Consider the following 18,987-nt stretch of genomic DNA (forward strand, 5'->3'; position numbering starts at 1 on the left):
AAAAAAACTTCAGTGGTGTTGCACACTATTTTATATTATTTTTTAAAGTCATTGTTAACCCTTTAAATCCGATCAGAGCAGCACGCTCCGTTTTGTGTAACGATTTTTAAATCCCTGTAGAACCTGAACCGTGTAAGCTAGCGCAATAATTTGTTTTGTATATGAAACCGGAGGAGTTGTACTTACATCTTATGCCATCAGCTTGTCCTCGGTCACGGTTTTCTTCCACATATAGCTTTGCAAAAATTGCATAAAAAGTGCTTGCAGGAACAAAAACATAATATTCCAGAAACACACTTTGCCGATCCGATCAGCTGTTCATAACACTTCCCACAGTGAAACAGACATCAGCGCGAACTATCGCATGTCCGCCATTTCCTGGCCGAAACCGGAAGTGACGTCATTTTTGCGGAAATGTAGTTTTTTACTTGTAGGCCTTAAAAACCTATACTGGTCATGTTTGACTTTTCTGAATAGTTTCTGTGATGCTTAGAACTCAAATTGCACAGCTGGAAATAGTTTATTTTGATGCACATGCTGTTTTCTTTGCAAATTTGCATCATAGGATTGTTTTTTCGTTTTTTCTGCAGTGTATATAAAAATTGGTGTATCTCCAAAATAAAACTATGAAGACACTCAAAATAAATTTCCTGTTGTTGTAAACTATTTTTTGCAACTTTTTTGTATTTAAAGTTTTGAGGGATAAACCTCTTAAATTTCTCCAAGTAGAAATATATGTAAAAAACAAAACAAAAACTATTTTCAATTTTTTTGTAGTTTATTGCACTTTTTTGCAATTAATGTAGTTACTATGGACTTAATGCATACATATTATTAAAATATGGGCCATAACAGTTGTATAGCAACTTGAAATGCTCCCACAAATGGCACTACTACTACAACATGTAAAAAAATAATATAAGCTCTGGCGGACTTGGTTCTATGGTAGGTCTTAAAGGGTTAAATAAATATCGTCAAATAATCGAGATCTCAATTTCAGTGAAAATAATCGTGATTATCATTTTTGCCATAATCGAGCAGCCCTACCTCTGACAGTCACACTCTGTGTCAGCAGCACGTATTTGGACCAAAAAATAAATCTACAAGAACACACGCACACACACACACTCAACCATGAAATTTTATGTAACATCTTATCAGCAAAGACTCATAAAGATCACATCATTTTTATGGAGACTAGCTGACAGTGTAATTACTGTAAGATAATTTGTTCCTTAAAAGCAAGCAAAAACAAAAGCAGTTAAAAACACTATATTAGTGTAACCTGTCACATTGTGCTCTAACTCCAACTCTTTAGTGCACTGTGCTCCACAGAACGTAGGCTTACCACACAGCTGTAACGTATTAACAGTTATTAACTTAAACTGTCACTTAAACTTAAACTGTCCTTTCTGTGCACTTTGTTTTTTAAACATGCATTAAATTAAAGTCGATTAGGTCAATTAAGCATTATAAGGCGGAAGGTGGGGGGTGGTTCCCTTTCTTTTTTGCTGGGAGTTGGCAACCCTATAAGTTAGGTTATTTAATATTTCTGCTAAGTTCTCTTTAAAATACCAGAATAGGAAGGATGGTGCAGCTTTAAGTTTATTAGACTGATCACTTTTGCTGAACTATTAAATATTTTGGGTGCAGTGTATTTTTTGCATGCAGGTGTAACAGAGTAGCTTTAGTTTAGTTTAGTTTTTTTAAACTTGAGTATGAACTTATACAAAATGCAGAAAGATATAAAAAAAAAAAACATTTTATTGATTATAAAATATGCTATATCGGTATCAGCAGATATTGAAATTTATGATATCGGTATCAGACATAAAAAGTGGTATAGTGCCATCTCTACCATAGAGTGAGATCAACCAGACTGCATTAACTCAAAACACTCCTAGCCTTCCCTATTTAAGAAGAAGTTTCTAACACATTATGCTTTTAGCATGTACAGCACTTTGTGAACTCTGGTTTTATGTTAAAGTGCTTTATAAATAAAGGTGGTATGGTATGGTGGTACATTAAATGAAAAGAAAGGCAACTTTGGAGATTCCACTCATTGTAAAACAAAACCTTATAATTCTGAGTCAATGCCGAGACCATACACATAAGAACAAGAAGACACCACAACCGAAGACTGCCGGGAAAAGTGGGTGAAGAACTTATTAAATAGGAACCTCCCTGAAACTGAAAAGAAGAAGCTAACCAAAGGACTCAATTTTGCCATTTCTCCACCACAGCTGCCCATAGTGGACCTCATCACAGGCACAGAAACAGCGATACGTATTAATAAATGAATACTTCCTATGAACAACACCTATGAGCCCTTAAGACAAGACCTCAGAAGCAACTATAAAAATAAAGTCATCAGTTTGAGCGGTTTCACTGCATCCTCGGTATCTACAAGTAGGCATCACGGGGCTGTGTGGATTCAATAATACAGGGAGTGCAGAATTATTAGGCAAATGAGTATTTTGTCCACATCATCCTCTTCATGCATGTTGTCTTACTCCAAGCTGTATACCGATATCATAAATTTCAATATCTGCTGATACCGATATAAATCCGATATAGCGTATTTTATAATCAATAAAACGTTTTTTTTTTAAAATATCTTTCTGCATTTTGTATAAGTTCATACTCAAGTTTAAAAAAACTAAACTAAACTAAAGCTACTCTGTTACAGTTTCATTCAAAATAGTCAACAGGGTCGCAAGAAGCGTGCGGAAAAACCAAGGCGCAAAATAACTGCCCATGAACTGAGAAAAGTCAAGCGTGCAGCTGCCAAGATGCCACTTGCCACCAGTTTGGCCATATTTCAGAGCTGCAACATCACTGGAGTGCCCAAAAGCACAAGGTGTGCAATACTCATGACATGGCCAAGGTAAGAAAGGCTGAAAGACGACCACCACTGAACAAGACACACAAGCTGAAACGTCAAGACTGGGCCAAGAAATATCTCAAGACAGATTTTTCTAAGGTTTTATGGACTGATGAAATGAGAGTGAGTCTTGATGGGCCAGATGGATGGGCCCGTGGCTGGATTGGTAAAGGGCAGAGAGCTCCAGTCCGACTCAGACGCCAGCGAGGTGGAGGTGGAGTACTGGTTTGGGCTGGTATCATCAAAGATGAGCTTGTGGGGCCTTTTCGGGTTGAGGATGGAGTCAAGCTCAACTCCCAGTCCTACTGCCAGTTTCTGGAAGACACCTTCTTCAAGCAGTGGTACAGGAAGAAGTCTGCATCCTTCAAGAAAAACATGATTTTCATGCAGGACAATGCTCCATCACACGCGTCCAAGTACTCCACAGCGTGGCTGGCAAGAAAGGGTATAAAAGAAGAAAAACTAATGACATGGCCTCCTTGTTCACCTGATCTGAACCCCATTGAGAACCTGTGGTCCATCATCAAATGTGAGATTTACAAGGAGGGAAAACAGTACACCTCTCTGAACAGTGTCTGGGAGGCTGTGGTTGCTGCTGCACGCAATGTTGATGGTGAACAGATCAAAACACTGACAGAATCCATGGATGGCAGGCTTTTGAGTGTCCTTGCAAAGAAAGGTGGCTATATTGGTCACTGATTTGTTTTTGTTTTGTTTTTGAATGTCAGAAATGTATATTTGTGAATGTGGAGATGTTATATTGGTGTCACTGGTAAAAATAAATAATTGAAATGGGTATATATTTGTTTTTTGTTAAGTTGCCTAATAATTATGCACAGTAATAGTCACCTGCACACACAGATATCCCCTTAAAATAGCTAAAACTAAAAACAAACTAAAAACTACTTCCAAAAACATTCAGCTTTGATATTAATGAGTTTTTTGGGTTCATTGAGAACATGGTTGTTGTTCAATAATAAAATTATTCCTCAAAAATACAACTTGCCTAATAATTCTGCACTCCCTGTATAGTCTAATACAACACATCACACAGACCCATCGCTGTCCCTGAATTATTATTCAACAACTTCCTGAATGAAAATGTATTCCACCCAAACCTCAGCCTACTTTTTTCTTTTGTGCATCTATCTCTGACTGCACGAAATGTCCAGAAAAGTGGACATCAAACTCGGAATACTATGCTGAGAAACAAAAATACAAATGTGCAGATCACAGTTGTCTTTTCCTGCCAAACATCTACAAAACGCTTTGTGTAACTGAGTGGCACATGATCAACTCTCTTACCAAGTCTTGTGATACAAGATACATCCTCTTCATTTACAAAAGGGTGTAACCTGCGGTTGTCTTCTGATAGGCGCAGCTCTCTTAAACTTATCACTTCGTGCTTATGTGCCAGAAGCTAACTTTCCCCCCCCTCAAAATACTATTTAGACTCTAACATCGAGATTTCGACTTTATTCTCAAAATTATTCGTAATATTTTTTTCTTAATGCGGTCCCATTGCTCCCTCGTATTAAATCAGTATGAGTGTTTACTGCATCCCTGCTGCCGTTAAGTGGTAAGAACTCCAGGGACAGATTAAGAAGCCTTTTATAAATGCTCGGAGAAAAGGCCGGGGCGGCGGGTGTCTGACACAGTAAATGTGGCCTGTGAAGGTAAATGATTTTATTGCTCCGAGTCTCTTAACAACCGGCCTACCAGCCCTTGAAAAAGTAAAAATAAAACAAAGCTAAACATTTTTGCTTTTCGTAGCTTCGGCTTTCTCCTTCTTTGCTAACGTCCTGCGCAGAGCCGAGGATTGTGGATAAATGCGCCATAACGTTTTTACAAACGCTGTATAATTAAATTCCGCTAAACTGCGTGAAAATATCACATGGATAATCAACTGCTTATTTACAAGTAACGCAAATATTTTTAATACAGCGAAGCTTTTGTAATAGGACAAAAAAAAAGAAAGATACAGCATCAGCGGCCGACTGTTAATATCGGCAGCTTCAAAATGTAGCAAAACACTGACCAGCAACGAAGGCTCAAGTCAGCTTACAGGCTGACCATTGTGTCCATATCGAACCAAACTGTATTTTACCCCCAACTGCTGACGCCTTTCAAACCAGCTTCTACTGTTTCGCCTCATTTCGTTATGACTCACCCTTCCATAGATATCCACGAGCGGTCACGGCGCATCCTTCGCACGAGGGTACATTATCACATCTCGAGATTCTGCAGCTTTATCACACCACCTTCACTGGTCGGTCCTACCGCAGGAGACCAACCAACCAATCAAATTGCGTAAAAGTTCCCATCATTTCCGTTCTTTCGTAATAAAAGCCTCCCAACATTTCAGTGTCCCGTTAGCGCTACAAGCAACGGTAGCTGTTTGCAAAATTTGTCCACAAAACATGTTGTAAACTGAAATGCACAGTAAAATCCGTTAGATTTACTCTTAGAACAGTAGTAATGCAGATTTATAAATCGAGATAAATACACAGAACCAACTTTACAGGTTACACAATAAGGTTTAGGATAAATAAGCCAGAGATGTAAAAGTGTAAATAAATCAGGAGAGAAACAGTAGATACATTTTGTCTGGGTGCAGGACTGGATCAATGCACCCAAGTCACACTGGACTGGTGGACTGTGACCTCGGAATATTTTCAACACACTAACTATAGTTTTTCTGGGTGAGCTTATGCTTTAAAGTACACACTAATTACTCAGCCACCTACACATTACACATGCAGGAGCTGCTTACTCATGGACACCCATATCATGACGCTCTAGAAAGTTTGGAGTCAGCAGTGACGGCGGTTTTTGCTCACTGTGTGCCTCAGCACTTGGTGATTATGGCAACTTTAGTCATCTTGGATGACCTGTTGCACTTCTTAATCATTATCTCTGCAGTAACAGATATTTTACAGACTGACAGTAGCATCCTGATAGAGTACGGCCCTTGAACACAGTGAGAGCTTTAGAATGACACACATATGTTTGTAAATCTAGACCTCATGACCTCAATTCACTGAAAAGACTGACCTCTGTTCAGAGGCTTGAGCTTGAGCTAGAGTAAGTAATCAGATTCATCTTTTTTTCCTTTACCAAACGAACTTAATAAAGACACTCTGGACCTGCTCAAGGCCTGTCTATAATGCTGAATGACTATTGTTGTGTTCCCAAAAACATAAATTGATGTTGTTTACAATTCAAACAGTCCCAATACTGTCACAAAATACATACATAACAAAAATACAAAATTCAATATTCCTTTTATTAAGAAATGAAAACAAAGTGACTTATTCCATCAGTTTTTATGTTCTTTTAATGAAACGTTGCAGCCTGGAAGGCTTTTGCTAAAAGGAAATAAACATATTTACTGATGCATTCTGTAGAGGATGTAAGGAGCCTGCAGACCGGATCAGCTGTGATCTTATCACATCATATCTAACCACTGTCAGCATCTCTGTCTCTACTGCAGAGGCTGCTTCAGTTCAAAGAGTCCTGTTCCACCTCTGACTACTTTCCCCACCACCAGGCAGGCTGAGGGTGACACTAGCTGATCATGTGATCCTGAAGGGGGGGGGGGGGGGGGGGGGGGGGGGGGAGAGGAAGAAGAAGAATACTTTACTTAACAACAATGCTGAAAATGTATTTCTATACATTTACTTCTGACTAATGATCAAATCCGATTTAGTACATAGAAAAAACAAAGAGCCTAACGCTGGTAGACCAGTAGCGACCCTCGTAAACTGTGATTTCTCTTCAGCTTTCTATGCTTTATCAATGTTGTCATCCTTACCTAGCATGGTGGCCTGCTTGAGGAATTTGTAGCTGGTCTCGAAGGTCATCTGCTGCAGAGGAGAGGAGTTGGACCGGATTGCGTGTCGGTTCAGTGGCTTATATACACCTTCATAGCACATGTAGTCTGCTACCAGTGATAGATGTCTGGGGTCAACTTCAATACCTGGAGAGAGACGGAGGAAATCTGAGTGATTCTGAGAGCTCTCCTGGTTTGGGGTTTTTTGAGTACGAGTCTAAATAAGAGCATGTTTACCATAGACAGCAAAGACATTTTTGATCTCTTTCTCTATGACCTTCAGAGCCACCTCAATTCCATATGTCTTCGCCATGGCGTGCACCTCATTGGAGTACAGTCTGTTGATGTCCAAGATCTGGAGGAAAATAAATAGAGCTGCAGTGTTGGGACAACTGAAAACATGCAGTCTGGTAAGACAGAGCAACACAAATACAATAAGAAACTGCAGAAGCCTTTCCAAACTACAGAGGCGATATCGCCACAGTTACTCTCTGTATTTCTGATCGGACCAATCAAAATGTAGCTGGAGGAATCTTATCTGTAACCCAGCAACTTGTAACTCTGACCAGCTGTTTACCTTCACTTAATTTAGAAAGGCTTGCAGATGTGCAAAAAAACAAAAAGCCACCCTTATAAGCACGGCATTGTTTCAATTTCACCACCTACATCACTGTACTTGAAGATTTCATGCATGTTGATTCCCTCAGTGTTCAGAACGGTTTCCTTTTCTCCGGTCTTTGTTGTCGTTTCGCTGAGCAGGCAGCGCGTCAGGCCCTTGGTCTCCATGATGACGGCATTCTGGGCCAGCGATGTCAGCACCGAGGTCAGATCAAAGTGCACCTTGCTCACAGGTAATGCCAGGTCAACCTATAAAGGAGACAGATGAGAGTTAATCTACTTCCTGTAGCTGCATACCTTAGCGTCATGCGTGTCAGTGCAATCGCAATACGTCGTAATTTCCAAAAGTCCTCAATTATACAAAACCCAGACTAAAAACCCCACAAGGATCGATGCACAGGTTGTCTTCTGGAGGGAGATCGTCTTTCACACCAATTGCGCAATTGCACACTGCTGGCACGGTGTCTGTGCACAGAAAATCTGTGTTGCGCACAAAAAAAACCTAACCTGAATTGAAATTAAAATAAATACATTAACAATTCTGTTTTGCAGTGTTAGTCAGTGAGTGACTGAACGATGCCACCTTATCCCATAGTCCAGCCAATGATGCGATTCACATTCGTATATACGCAGCTAATCAACGTCGTTGACAGGCTATGACAGCGTCCTTATGTGCCGACACCGGTGTTTTAGCTGGCAAAGTGGCGTGGCTGATGTGGAGTGAAGCCACGTTAATGACAACGTGGACAACGGTTGGAGATGTGAGCAGGACAGACAGAACAATTGACGGGAAAAGTGTGGACTTCATACCAGTTTCTAAATTGTGTTGACCGGCCACGTAAAACCAGAGTAAGGCATTCACTTTTGGCTCACTCTTTCTTCACTTCCACACGGGGCGGCAGCTGAGGTGAGGTTCTATTTGGGTTTTATTTTTATGTATTGTTTAAGGGAATGAGTAAATCTGTTTTCCTGTTTTCTTTCAGCTGTGGCAGTCCATGTGTGTCTTTGTTTCCTTCCTTCTTTGCCTTAATTATTTGAGAATAAAAGGAGAACCCTGAGAATAATTCTGAATTAGATGGCTGCTTTTTCTTATTCTAACCGGATGAGCCCATGATGCTGATTGCTTCAGCCCTGAACCTTCCTTCCTTCAAAACAGTTTTGTTGTGTGTGTCAGAACAATGAGGCGACTGCTGAATGTTACAGGTGTTACAGCAGTGATACATCTGCTGCTGTAATCAGGTATCAGGCTGTTGTTCTCCTTTATCTCATAGTGGACACAAATTATTTTTTGGAGTGGCACAAATAATTTGTGTGGCATCAGATTTGATGCAGAACAGCTGATTGTTCTGTAAATAGTTTGAAATGTGTATTTAAAAAAAACGCCTTCGCTGCATTTTTAGGGAAACAGCTGCAAAAAACTTTGTTTGCAAAACTCAGTTACTTTTTTGAAGAAGTAACTATATAATTAATTGCCCAGCATTGGTCATTATTTACTGTATTTTGCAGACAGAGTTACAGACTCTCTCCCAGACCACAGACTCATAATACAAGTCAGAACTTTATTTTTTTTAAAAAGAAGAAAGTTGAGTTTTCAAAATTGGAGTTCAAGTTATTTTTACTTCCAAGTGTTAACATACTACACAGGTCATGAACAAGATTTTTTAAATTGTCATTGTAAGTGGGCTAAAGCAGTTAATTAGAAGTAGTCTAACATAAATGTAAACGCTGTAATTTGATTATTTTAATAAACCATGTAACTTGGATGGATTCGATGCTGGCGTGACCACAGTGCTCATGTCTGCTGTTGCTCACAGTGGTCCACAGTGGGTCGCTCAGGGAGTTTGTGTGTTTGCTCAGACACATGCAATATTAGAGGGAACATTGTTTCACACCAACCCTCTGGACTACCATCCACCACTCTTCACTGTGGTCTTCAACGTCCTTTATCCAGTACATTCACTGTCCTCCTCTGCACATGTCCACATGTTTTTAGTTTTTATTGTGGCAAAACTCATCAGTTACTCCTGCAGTTTAGACATGAACGCTGCAACCCACAAATCTACCAGTTCATGCATTCACAGCAGCCACAGTAAGAGCCTTTGTAGCCTTCCTCTTTTCAAAGATGGCACCTGATAATGAATGCTAATGACGTGTTATCTTACAGTAATTACACTTAGGAAGGAAACTTGGTGAGAAATGTGCTTAAATGTACAATTTATGATTTACTTCCTGCTCTTCTACGCAAACTGAGTGAAACTAGCATGACCAGAAGTAGAGGAAACAGTTGCTCCTGAGGGCCAAACATCTTTGCCTGTGTGTGTGTGTGTGTGTGTGTGTGTGTGTGTGTGTGTGTGTGTGTGTGTGTGTGTGTGTGTGTGTGTGTGTGTGTGTGTGGAAGCAACAAAGTGAGAGCCATCTCTAAGAGAAAGTCAGTGTTCATTTTTCAGAATCTACTACTCTGACATGCACACACTCACCTCACACCAGAGTTCATGCTTGTGGTCATAGCTGTATCTCTCTATGGCTGCGTTTGACTCCAGCACAGAGTTCACTCTCATCTCACTCTGCGACTCTGCTCCTTCCACTCGTTTTTCTCCCTTCTTCCTCTTCTCTGTTCTCCTCCCGTTAGCCTGAGGCTCCTCCACAGCGTTTGTCTCCTCCTCCGCCTCTTCCACGCCCTGGTCCTCTTTATCCTCTGGGTCATCGCCATTGTCTTCCTCCTCGCTTTCATAGTCCACCTGCAAAAAAATGAGCCTGCTAATCTTTCTGGCCTTTTGGTAACATATTGAACAGGAAGCACGTTTCTTTGTGAAATAAACTGATATCAAACATCAAACAAAGGAGCGCCCATTTTAATTTTTAAAAGAGGCAAACCTTAAATCAAACTGAACATATCTGAGAATGAAAGTTAATCACGGACCACAGAAACCTCAAGGTGCACGCCCTCACAGACAGAAACTTTCCACCGTACTTCACTGTCTGCACTCCTTTGCCTTTGCATATGATGTTGATCATCTGACAAACCAGAGGAACCTGACACTGAGGGTTCGTTGTGTTAAAGCACATATGTTAAAAATGTGTTTAACACATGTGCTGCATTGGCTCAGATACAACACATTGTGTGAATTTTGACACGCTGTTTTAAAACAAAACCCACGCTGTGTCCAAATTCACGTTCAATGTGTCCAACACATTTTGTGTGTCATTCTTTAAACACATCCTTTGTAAGAGTGTATGAGTCTTACAAGTGTGGCGCATATTATAAACATATAAAACATAAAAAGTACTGAGTGAAGATTAAAAATGGCATGTGACAGACAGCGCTGCTTTTATCAAGGAATTCTCAGAATTTTTAACAAACATACATTCAAACTATAATATGATAATTTTAACCGGTGATTTTAACCTGCACATAGATAATCCTTCTGACCCTGCAGCAAAAGAATTCTTAAACATTCTTCACTGTTTGGATTTTACCCAGCACGTCACGCAGCCGACTCACAACAGAGGACACACTCTGGACCTGGTCATCACCCATGGGCTGTCCACCAGTGTGTCCTCTGTTGTTGACTTGGCTGTCTCTGACCACTACTGTGTGTTTTTTAACATCACCGGTTTTATTCAGCGGGAGACCTCGGTGCGAACTGTGAGGAGGCGCTATCTAACCTCTGAAGTGGCTGCAAATTTTACCAGGGTTTTAGACGAATGCCCCCCTGTGATTTTACCTGCACCCTGCGATCTGATTTTTAATCATTTCAACAGCAAACTGAAGAAAAGCCTTGACTCCGTTGCTCCACTCACCACCAAAAAGATTAACGTAAAACACGTATCACCCTGGAGAAACGAAGAAGTCAAAAAACTCAAAAGAAATTGCAGGGCAGCAGAAAGGAGATGGAGGAAAAATAAAAATACTATCAACCATCAAATATTTTGCGAGCAACTTAAAATGTACAATACCGTAATACATTAAGGAATTCAAGAAATTCATACTTCGCCAAAATAATCAGTAATAACAAAAATAATCCCAAGGTCCTCTTTTCCACCATAGATCATTTATTTAACCCTGATTTTAACAGCTCCCAAAGAAACCCCACAGACTCACTCTGTGAGCAGTTTGCAGACCACTTCAGGGGAAAAATCAGCGCCATCAGATCTGATATTTTATCTAATCGCGATATGTTTGTAAACACATCTGAGGGCTCGATTGTACCTGAGGAGACACTGGACAGCTTTGTCCTGGTTAATGCTGAGAACTTTCAGAAGGTTTTCTCCACAGTGAGACCCACCACATGTCTTTTAGATCCAATCCCTTCTTCACTCTTTAAAACACTTTATGGATTTTTTGAGGCTGAGCTTTTATACATGATGAATTGCTCTCTTCAGTTGGGTGTCTTCCCTGCTGCCTTTAAAACGGCGGTGGTGAGGCCCCTTCTGAAGAAGAGCAATTTGGATTGTAATGATTTTAATAACTACAGACCTGTATCCAACTTACCATTTTTAAGTAAAATCTTAGAAAAACTTGTTTTTACTCAGATTACTGATTTTCTCAATGATAGACAGATCCTGGAGATATTCCAGTCTGGATTTAGGGTGAACCACAGCACAGAGACTGCTCTCCTAAAGGTTTTAAATGATCTTAGATGTAACTGGGACTCCCAAAAGCTCTCAGTCCTGGTGCTACTGGATCTAAGCGCAGCCTTTGATACAGTAGACCACGCTATTCTTTTAAACAGACTGAAACACATGGTGGGCCTCTCTGGTGCTGTACATAACTGGTTCACTTCCTATCTCTCTGACAGAACTTTTATGGTGAGTATGGATACATGCTCCTCTAAGATCCATAGAATGACATGTGGTGTGCCTCAAGGGTCGGTTCTAGGCCCTGTACTTTTTAATTTGTATATGCTCCCTCTCGGCAGTGTCATCAGGAGGCATGGAGTGAACTTTCACAGTTACGCTGATGACACGCAGCTGTACATCTCCGTGTCTCCTGATGACACCAGACCAATGGATGCCCTTTTTAACTGTATCTTAGATATACGATCTTGGATGGCAGAAAACTTTTTACAGCTTAACCAGGACAAAACTGAAGTTTTAATTGTCGGTCCTGAGGCTCAGAGAGAGAAACTCTTGTCTAAATTACAGGCATTTTCACTATGTCCTTCGCTACAAGTGAAAAACCTGGGTGTTATTTTTGACTCTGAGCTTGGTTTTATCCCACATGTTAAACATGTAGGGCTGCTCGATTATGGCAAAAATGATAATCACGATTATTTTCACTGAAATTGAGATCACGATTATTTGACGATATTTATTTAACCCTTTAAGACCTACCATAGAACCAAGTCCACCAGAGCTTATATATATATATATTTTTTTACATGCTGTAGTGCCATTTGTGGGAGCATTTCAAGTTGCTATACATCAATACAACTGTTATAGCCCATATTTTAATAATATGTATGCATTAAGTCCATAGTAATTACATAAATTGCAAAAAAGTGCAATAAACTACAAAAAAAATTGAAAATCGCTTTTGTTTTGTTTACATATATTTCTACTTGGAGAAATTTAAGAGGCTTATCCCTCAAAACTTTAAATACAATAAAGTTGCAAAAAAATAGTTTACAACAACAGGAAATTTATTTTGAGTGTCTTCATAGTTTTATTTTGGAGATACAGCAATTTTTATATACTGCAGGAAAAACAAAAAACAATCCTATGATGCAAATTTGCAAAGAAAACAGCATGTGCATCATTTTACTGTGGGAAGTGTTACGAACAGCTGATAGTAACGGCAAAGCGTGTTTCTGGAATATTATGTTTTTGTTCCTGCAAGCGCTTTTTATGCAATTTTTGCAAAGCTATATGTGGAACGAAACCGTGACCGAGGACAAGCTGATGGCATCAGATGTAAGTACAACTCCTCCGGTTTCATATGCAAAACAAATTATTGCGCTAGCTTACACGGTTCAGATTCTACAGGGATTTAAAAATAGTTACGCAAAACGGAGCGTGCTGCTCTGACCGGCTTTAAAGGGTTAACAATGACTTTAAAAAAATAATATAAAATAGTGTGCAACACCACTGAAGTTTGTTTTTTTTTAAACTCTCTTTTCAACCAACGGCAGTCACTCTCCAAATAACTTCTGCTTAGCTTTCCGAGCTTCCCTCGGGTCCTCTTAATCAGCGGTCTCCACCCTTTTTTGCGCCACGGACCGGTTTATGCCCGACAATATTTTCACAGACGGCCTTTAAGGTGTCGCGGATAAATGAGGGAGGGGCTAATAATCGGCTCAGTCATTTTTAATGATCGTTGAAAGCCCAGATCGTAATCGTGATTAAAATTCGATTAATTGAGCAGCCCTATAAACATGTAACCAAAATTGGATTTTATCATCTAAAAAATATAGCCAGAGTCCGCCCTATTCTCTCTCGGGCCAACACAGAGATGCTGATGCATGCTTTTATTACCAGTCGCATTGATTACTGTAATGCCCTGCTCTCTGGTCTTCCTAAGAAGAATATTTCAACTTTACAACTTTTGCAAAACTCGGCAGCTCGTGTGCTGACGAAGACCAGAGGGCGGGCCCACATTACACCGGTTTTAGAATCGCTGCACTGGCTCCCCGTGTGTTTCAGGATCGATTTTAAAGTTCTTTTATTGGTTTTTAAATGTCTTAATGGTCTTGGGCCTTCTTATCTCTCAGATCTGCTTTTACCATACGAACCCTCGCGGACCCTGAGGTCCTGTGGTGCTGGCCTTTTAATTGTCCCTAAAGTCAGGACACATACTCACGGAGAGGCAGCTTTTCAGTGGTATGGTCCTCATCTGTGGAACAGCCTGCCGGAGGAGCTCAGGGCCGCAGAGAACGTACATGTTTTTAAGAACAGGCTCAAGACCCACCTTTTTAATTTAGCTTTTACTTAGCGTTTATTTATTTTATGCTTATTTATTCTATCCGGTTATTCTATTATTAATTTAGGCTTTACCTAATATTTATTGATTTTATTCTTATTCATTTTTTAATCTTCTTACTCTATTTATATTTATATTGTATCCTGTTTCTTATTTATTTTATCATTTTACCCTGTATATATCCTATTGTGTCATATCTCCAGTGTTTCCTCAGAGGGCGCTCTCTGCACCGGGGCTGTGATCGACTGTGGCTGCGGGGTCTCTGGGGGTCCTCTCAGCCTGGCTGGGGGGCTCCTTGGCCTCCCTCCTGCTGTGTGCCCAGCCTGGAGGCTGCGGTCTGTGACCGCCTCCCGGTGCAGACGTGTGTGCGCGTGTGTGTGTGTGTATGTGTGTGGGGGGGGGGGATATGTGTGTATTCACATCATTTATGTTAATGAGAGTGTGGGGAGTGAGTTGGAGGGTGGGGTGGGCTGCTTTTAACTATGTAAAGCACTTTGTGCTACATTTTTTTTTTGTATGAAAAGTGCTTTATAAATAAAGATTGATTGATTGATTGATGTGACATTTCACCTCTGACCCCGCCTTCAGATCTGAAGGCTAGAGTGACAATAATGTTATACAGCCGTAAAACTATATTTCTTGCTGCTATTGTTTGTACTGACAACATACACACGGGGAAGCACATGTTCAAAAGAGCACATTACTTTGGACGTCTGACTTTTTCTTCAAGGTCAAATAAATGAAAATTACTTAGGAAATGATACTGATATATGAAGATTCCCATGTGACTTCTGACCTCATGTCTAAGTTTCACATCTGTTGTGTGTTGTTTTCGATCTGGGACAGTTTCCAATTTCCTTGTACTATTGGCCTGGGTGTGACAGTGCAATTATCTTTCTTTCTTCCAAGCTGACCCCAAAATGTGTTGTGTCTTTAAAGCAGTGTTTCCCAACCACTGTGCCGTGACACGTAGGTGTGCCGTGGAAGATGATCTACTTCCACCTGATTAGTACTCTAAGCCAGAAGTTCCCAAAGTGTGGGGCGCGCCCCCTAGGGGAGGCGCAGAGCCATTGCAGGGGAGGCCCTGTATGAATTAAAAAACAAACAAGAAAAATGCTTGGACACTGCTAGCATAATGGACAGGTTTTTGACGGGGCTCCCACAAAAACTCAAAGCAGAAGATGAAGCATCGTCAAACCAACTTCCTTCCAAGCCAAATACTAGAAAATATGATGAAGCATATCTTTCCTTTGGCTTCACTTGCACAAGGTAGGTCTCATCTGCAGAATTAGTTTCCCCTGCGTTGGGAGCACGCGCTGGGCTCTCCAAATCCTGACAAACAGTATCCCACATTCTGGATTTTCGCGAAGATTTTCTTGTAAAAGAAAGGGGGGCCTAGCAAAAAAGTTTGGGAACCACTGCTCTAAGCGATCGCCGTGAATTATATTCTCTTCCAATAGAGGGCAGTACAACTGCCTGCTCTAATTAAAAGAGCTGCCAACTGCCAGTAAAACAGAAGAAGATGAAGAAGACATAATATAATTACATAATAGCCATGCTGTGGGACCACGCAGCATAGTGATCGATAAATATTTGAAAAGAAAAAGCAGTCAGTCTGACCCGAATCCTGGAGAAAACGCAGACCCAGGTGAAGGGCCTAGCATGAGTTGTGGTGTACTGGAGACAAACCGAGCCAATTTCACCATACCTGGTGCGCAGGGAAAAATGATCAATAAGTATAATAAGTAATGAGTACGTGGAGTGGATCAGTACCAAGCTGTTCAAAAACGACTCCAACTTCATCCCAGCGGAGGACTCCCACACCTCATATTTAAACATCTCATGCACTGTGTCTGGTTTCCTGTTTTGTATCTGTCAGCCTCCCCACGATCGCCCACTGGCAGTTGCGACAGGCAGGAAAGAGAGTGGGCTTCAAGCACACACCACATTTCTTATCTTCATACCTCCTCTTCCTGTTTGCCTTTCCTCTTCGCATCCGAAGCGTCAGTATCTCCTTCATTCTCCTGGTCGTCAACGATCTCTCGCTCCTGCTCTTCCTCTCCATCATCTAACTGCTGAATGACAACGTGACAAAGGTTTGTTTTTGCAGTGGGAAAGAAAATGTTTGAACACCACATGTGCTGTAAATGCTTCAAAAGAACACTGAATTAAAAAACAGACCCCTCCTGAGGCAGCTGCTCCATTGCCGTCATCATCCCTGTCTCTGGCGGTGGCCCTCCTGGTCTCCACAGCGATGGAGGCCAGCTTGGCAGAGCGCTTCTTTATGGCGTCGAGGAGGAGACGGAAGAACCTGGAAGGACGAAACAAAGCGTGAGGAAGGTGAGGAACAATGACAGTGCTTCCTTTATGGCACAGTGAAACAGACACACACCTGGTTTCCATGTAGTGGAGGATCTGCTGCGGTGACAACAGCCTATCATCAGAGTAGCGCTCTGGAGGCAGGAAATGGAAGGTGATTTTGAACACCCGCAGCTTGTGGTGATTTTCAATTCGCAGCGTCTCAACCACACCCACCTTCTGCAGCACCTGTTCTCACACACACACACACACACACACACACACACACACACACACACACACACACACACACACACACCTGCAGTGAGTTCCTCCCGCTCATTCCTCACATGCAGCCACAGTTAATGACAGGCAGGATCAGGGAACATGTGCCAGGCAATAAAGATTAGAGGGAGTGAAAATTGGGAAGGTGAATAAGTAAGCAAATCAGACGCGCAAGAGAAGTGATTCCTACCTCAGCTAGGCACACCCGGGCCAACTTCTTACGAAGCACTTTCACCCTCTTCAAAGCTCTCTTGTTGTTGAGCACTGGAACGCTCATCATGGGGGTTTTAATGTTGGCGCTGGCCACCATCAGGATCTCTCTCAGACTTTGAGGAGGACACACACAAAATGAGAAACTGAGGGAAGGTATAGTGGAAGGCTTTGACAGACAAAACAAAAGCCTCTGACACAGGGATGCTGCCAGCAACCTGCTGCACACGTAGTGCCACCCAACCTTAATGTGAGTATGAACTAAAAATACAGTTTGCCTGTTAGAGGATTTTTAAGTTTTATTGTCATGAAATGCAACTGAGTGATATACTGATAAGTGTTTAATATTTCTGCTTATGCAAAGGTCTTTCTATCATGAACTCTCTGAACAGTCACATCACAACACCACAATGAGTTGTGAAAACAAGCTGTTATTGTTAGATTAAGTTCCAGAAACTGCATGTTCTCTCCCCACGAGTGAAGAGCGTGCAGCTAAGTTCCTGTTTTATCTTTGCTTTGCCATGTGACATCACTATACTGAGTGTATAAATAAAGATGCAAGACAAGTGTGGGGTGTGTGAGTCTTGTTGGGCTCTCACCCGTGCACGTTACCTGCTGAACTGTCTGAGTGTCATTTCTTCACCTGAGTGTTTGATAACTGTTCACCCCTAACAAAACCCTTTACAGACACAGCTAACTGGAAACAACTGTAACGTGTTGGCCCACTCCTCAATTTCATTAATGAGTGTGCAATTTTGTCCGTAATTCTATTTTTTCAAGCCGCCGTATTGTTGTTCGACTGGTTCAACCAGCACCTCATGCTTCCTTCGGCCCACACTTCTTTTGAATCAACCAAGTGCAAAAGCTTATTAAAGTGTGCAAAGACTCTTTTAACGGCACTATGACACTGTTGTGCCCCCACATTTGCGATGAGGACGAGTCATTACCGAGGTATTCCCAAAGTGACGTTCATCTCTCCTCTGCCAGCAAAGTGGAAGGTGTTGAGAGTCATCTGGGTGGAGGGCTCACCTATGGACTGAGCTGCCAGCAGACCCACAGCTTCACCTGGGTCACACAGCGAACGCTGCCACTTATAATGCAGCAGCTGGCGAAGGCTGAGGACAAAAACAGAAAGTTATAGCCTGCACAAGTATCATCTGTCCCAGCTGTTTCCAGCTGTTCTAGGTACATGAGCGTAAAAACCCCTTTGTCTATATTTAGCCTCGAATTACACAAAGAAAGCTCTCAGTTTTCATTCACACGTGCTGTCATCACTTTATTTGGTGGTTCTCGTCCTTCGTTTAATTAGAAATGCACTTCTGGGATCTTTCTTTTCGATCAGGTTTTCCCAGGACTCTGTGCATCCCTCTTTAACAGGAACAGTTTTATCAGGCTTTCACATTACTGTGTAGAAATATTTGGACCACTCCTCTTGGCAACCTTACTTTCCTGGTATTTGGCATTTGTTTACACACAGCTCTTGTAAATTTCAGGCAGACTCACATGTGGACTTTGAGCGCTTACCAGCACTTTATCTTTTTTCAGCTGCTCTCTTTTAGATTTGCTGCTGTGCTCTGAATGCTGCTCTGTTGCATAACCCTATTTTGGCCAAACTGTCAGCCTAACCCTCTAAGAGTACTTTGTATACACAGTTTGTGGTCAGCTCGATCACTGCAAGGTGTCCAGGTCCTGTGGCTGCAACTGGAAATGATCACCGCTCCAACACTTTGTCTGATGCTTGTCCTGATATGATGTGTGGCATTTGTGCAGATGCAGCTTTGCTAACCAATGATGTGGTTCTTTTGTAGAGAGAAGAGCCAAACAAGCCTTTTAGTATGTTTCTATCTGAACTCTCATGAACTTTAACATGGTAACTGAAGACTGTAGAGTCTACGATGTCGCTCTTGGGGTTTTTTGCGGTTTCTATGAACATTGCATTCC

The 18,987-nt window shown here is 41.3% G+C and overlaps 2 protein-coding genes across 5 annotated transcripts in view; both read right to left on the reverse strand.

Moving 5' to 3' along the window:
- The window catches only part of st3gal5 (ST3 beta-galactoside alpha-2,3-sialyltransferase 5), a 30,572-nt gene extending 25,397 nt beyond the window's left edge, over positions 1 to 5,175 (reverse strand). For all 3 annotated transcript variants that reach the window (XM_085419327.1, XM_085419318.1, XM_085419309.1), the window contains exon 1: positions 5,055 to 5,175. The gene's annotated coding sequence lies outside the window, so the exon portion shown is untranslated. The remainder of the gene's footprint in view (positions 1 to 5,054) is intronic.
- Positions 5,176 to 6,151: 976 nt separating this feature from the next.
- polr1a (RNA polymerase I subunit A) overlaps positions 6,152 to 18,987 on the reverse strand; it is a 29,743-nt gene continuing 16,907 nt past the window's right edge. Inside the window, exons 28-37 of one of the 2 annotated variants that reach the window (XM_085419281.1) lie at positions 17,994 to 18,161; positions 17,027 to 17,162; positions 16,646 to 16,800; positions 16,435 to 16,564; positions 16,218 to 16,328; positions 9,812 to 10,072; positions 7,383 to 7,583; positions 6,954 to 7,071; positions 6,699 to 6,863; positions 6,152 to 6,469 (exon numbers count right to left, since the gene is read on the reverse strand). In XM_085419281.1, coding sequence (XP_085275407.1) covers positions 6,369 to 6,469; positions 6,699 to 6,863; positions 6,954 to 7,071; positions 7,383 to 7,583; positions 9,812 to 10,072; positions 16,218 to 16,328; positions 16,435 to 16,564; positions 16,646 to 16,800; positions 17,027 to 17,162; positions 17,994 to 18,161 — 1,546 coding nt within the window. In that variant the 3' untranslated portion in view covers positions 6,152 to 6,368. The remainder of the gene's footprint in view (positions 6,470 to 6,698; positions 6,864 to 6,953; positions 7,072 to 7,382; positions 7,584 to 9,811; positions 10,073 to 16,217; positions 16,329 to 16,434; positions 16,565 to 16,645; positions 16,801 to 17,026; positions 17,163 to 17,993; positions 18,162 to 18,987) is intronic. The other variant, XM_085419291.1, reaches the window with a different exon arrangement.

The sequence above is a fragment of the Rhamphochromis longiceps genome, linkage group LG2 (assembly GCF_057381845.1).
Source record: "Rhamphochromis longiceps isolate RC_006_pf linkage group LG2, R_longiceps_female_GT1.1, whole genome shotgun sequence".
Lineage (NCBI taxonomy): Eukaryota > Metazoa > Chordata > Actinopteri > Cichliformes > Cichlidae > Rhamphochromis > Rhamphochromis longiceps.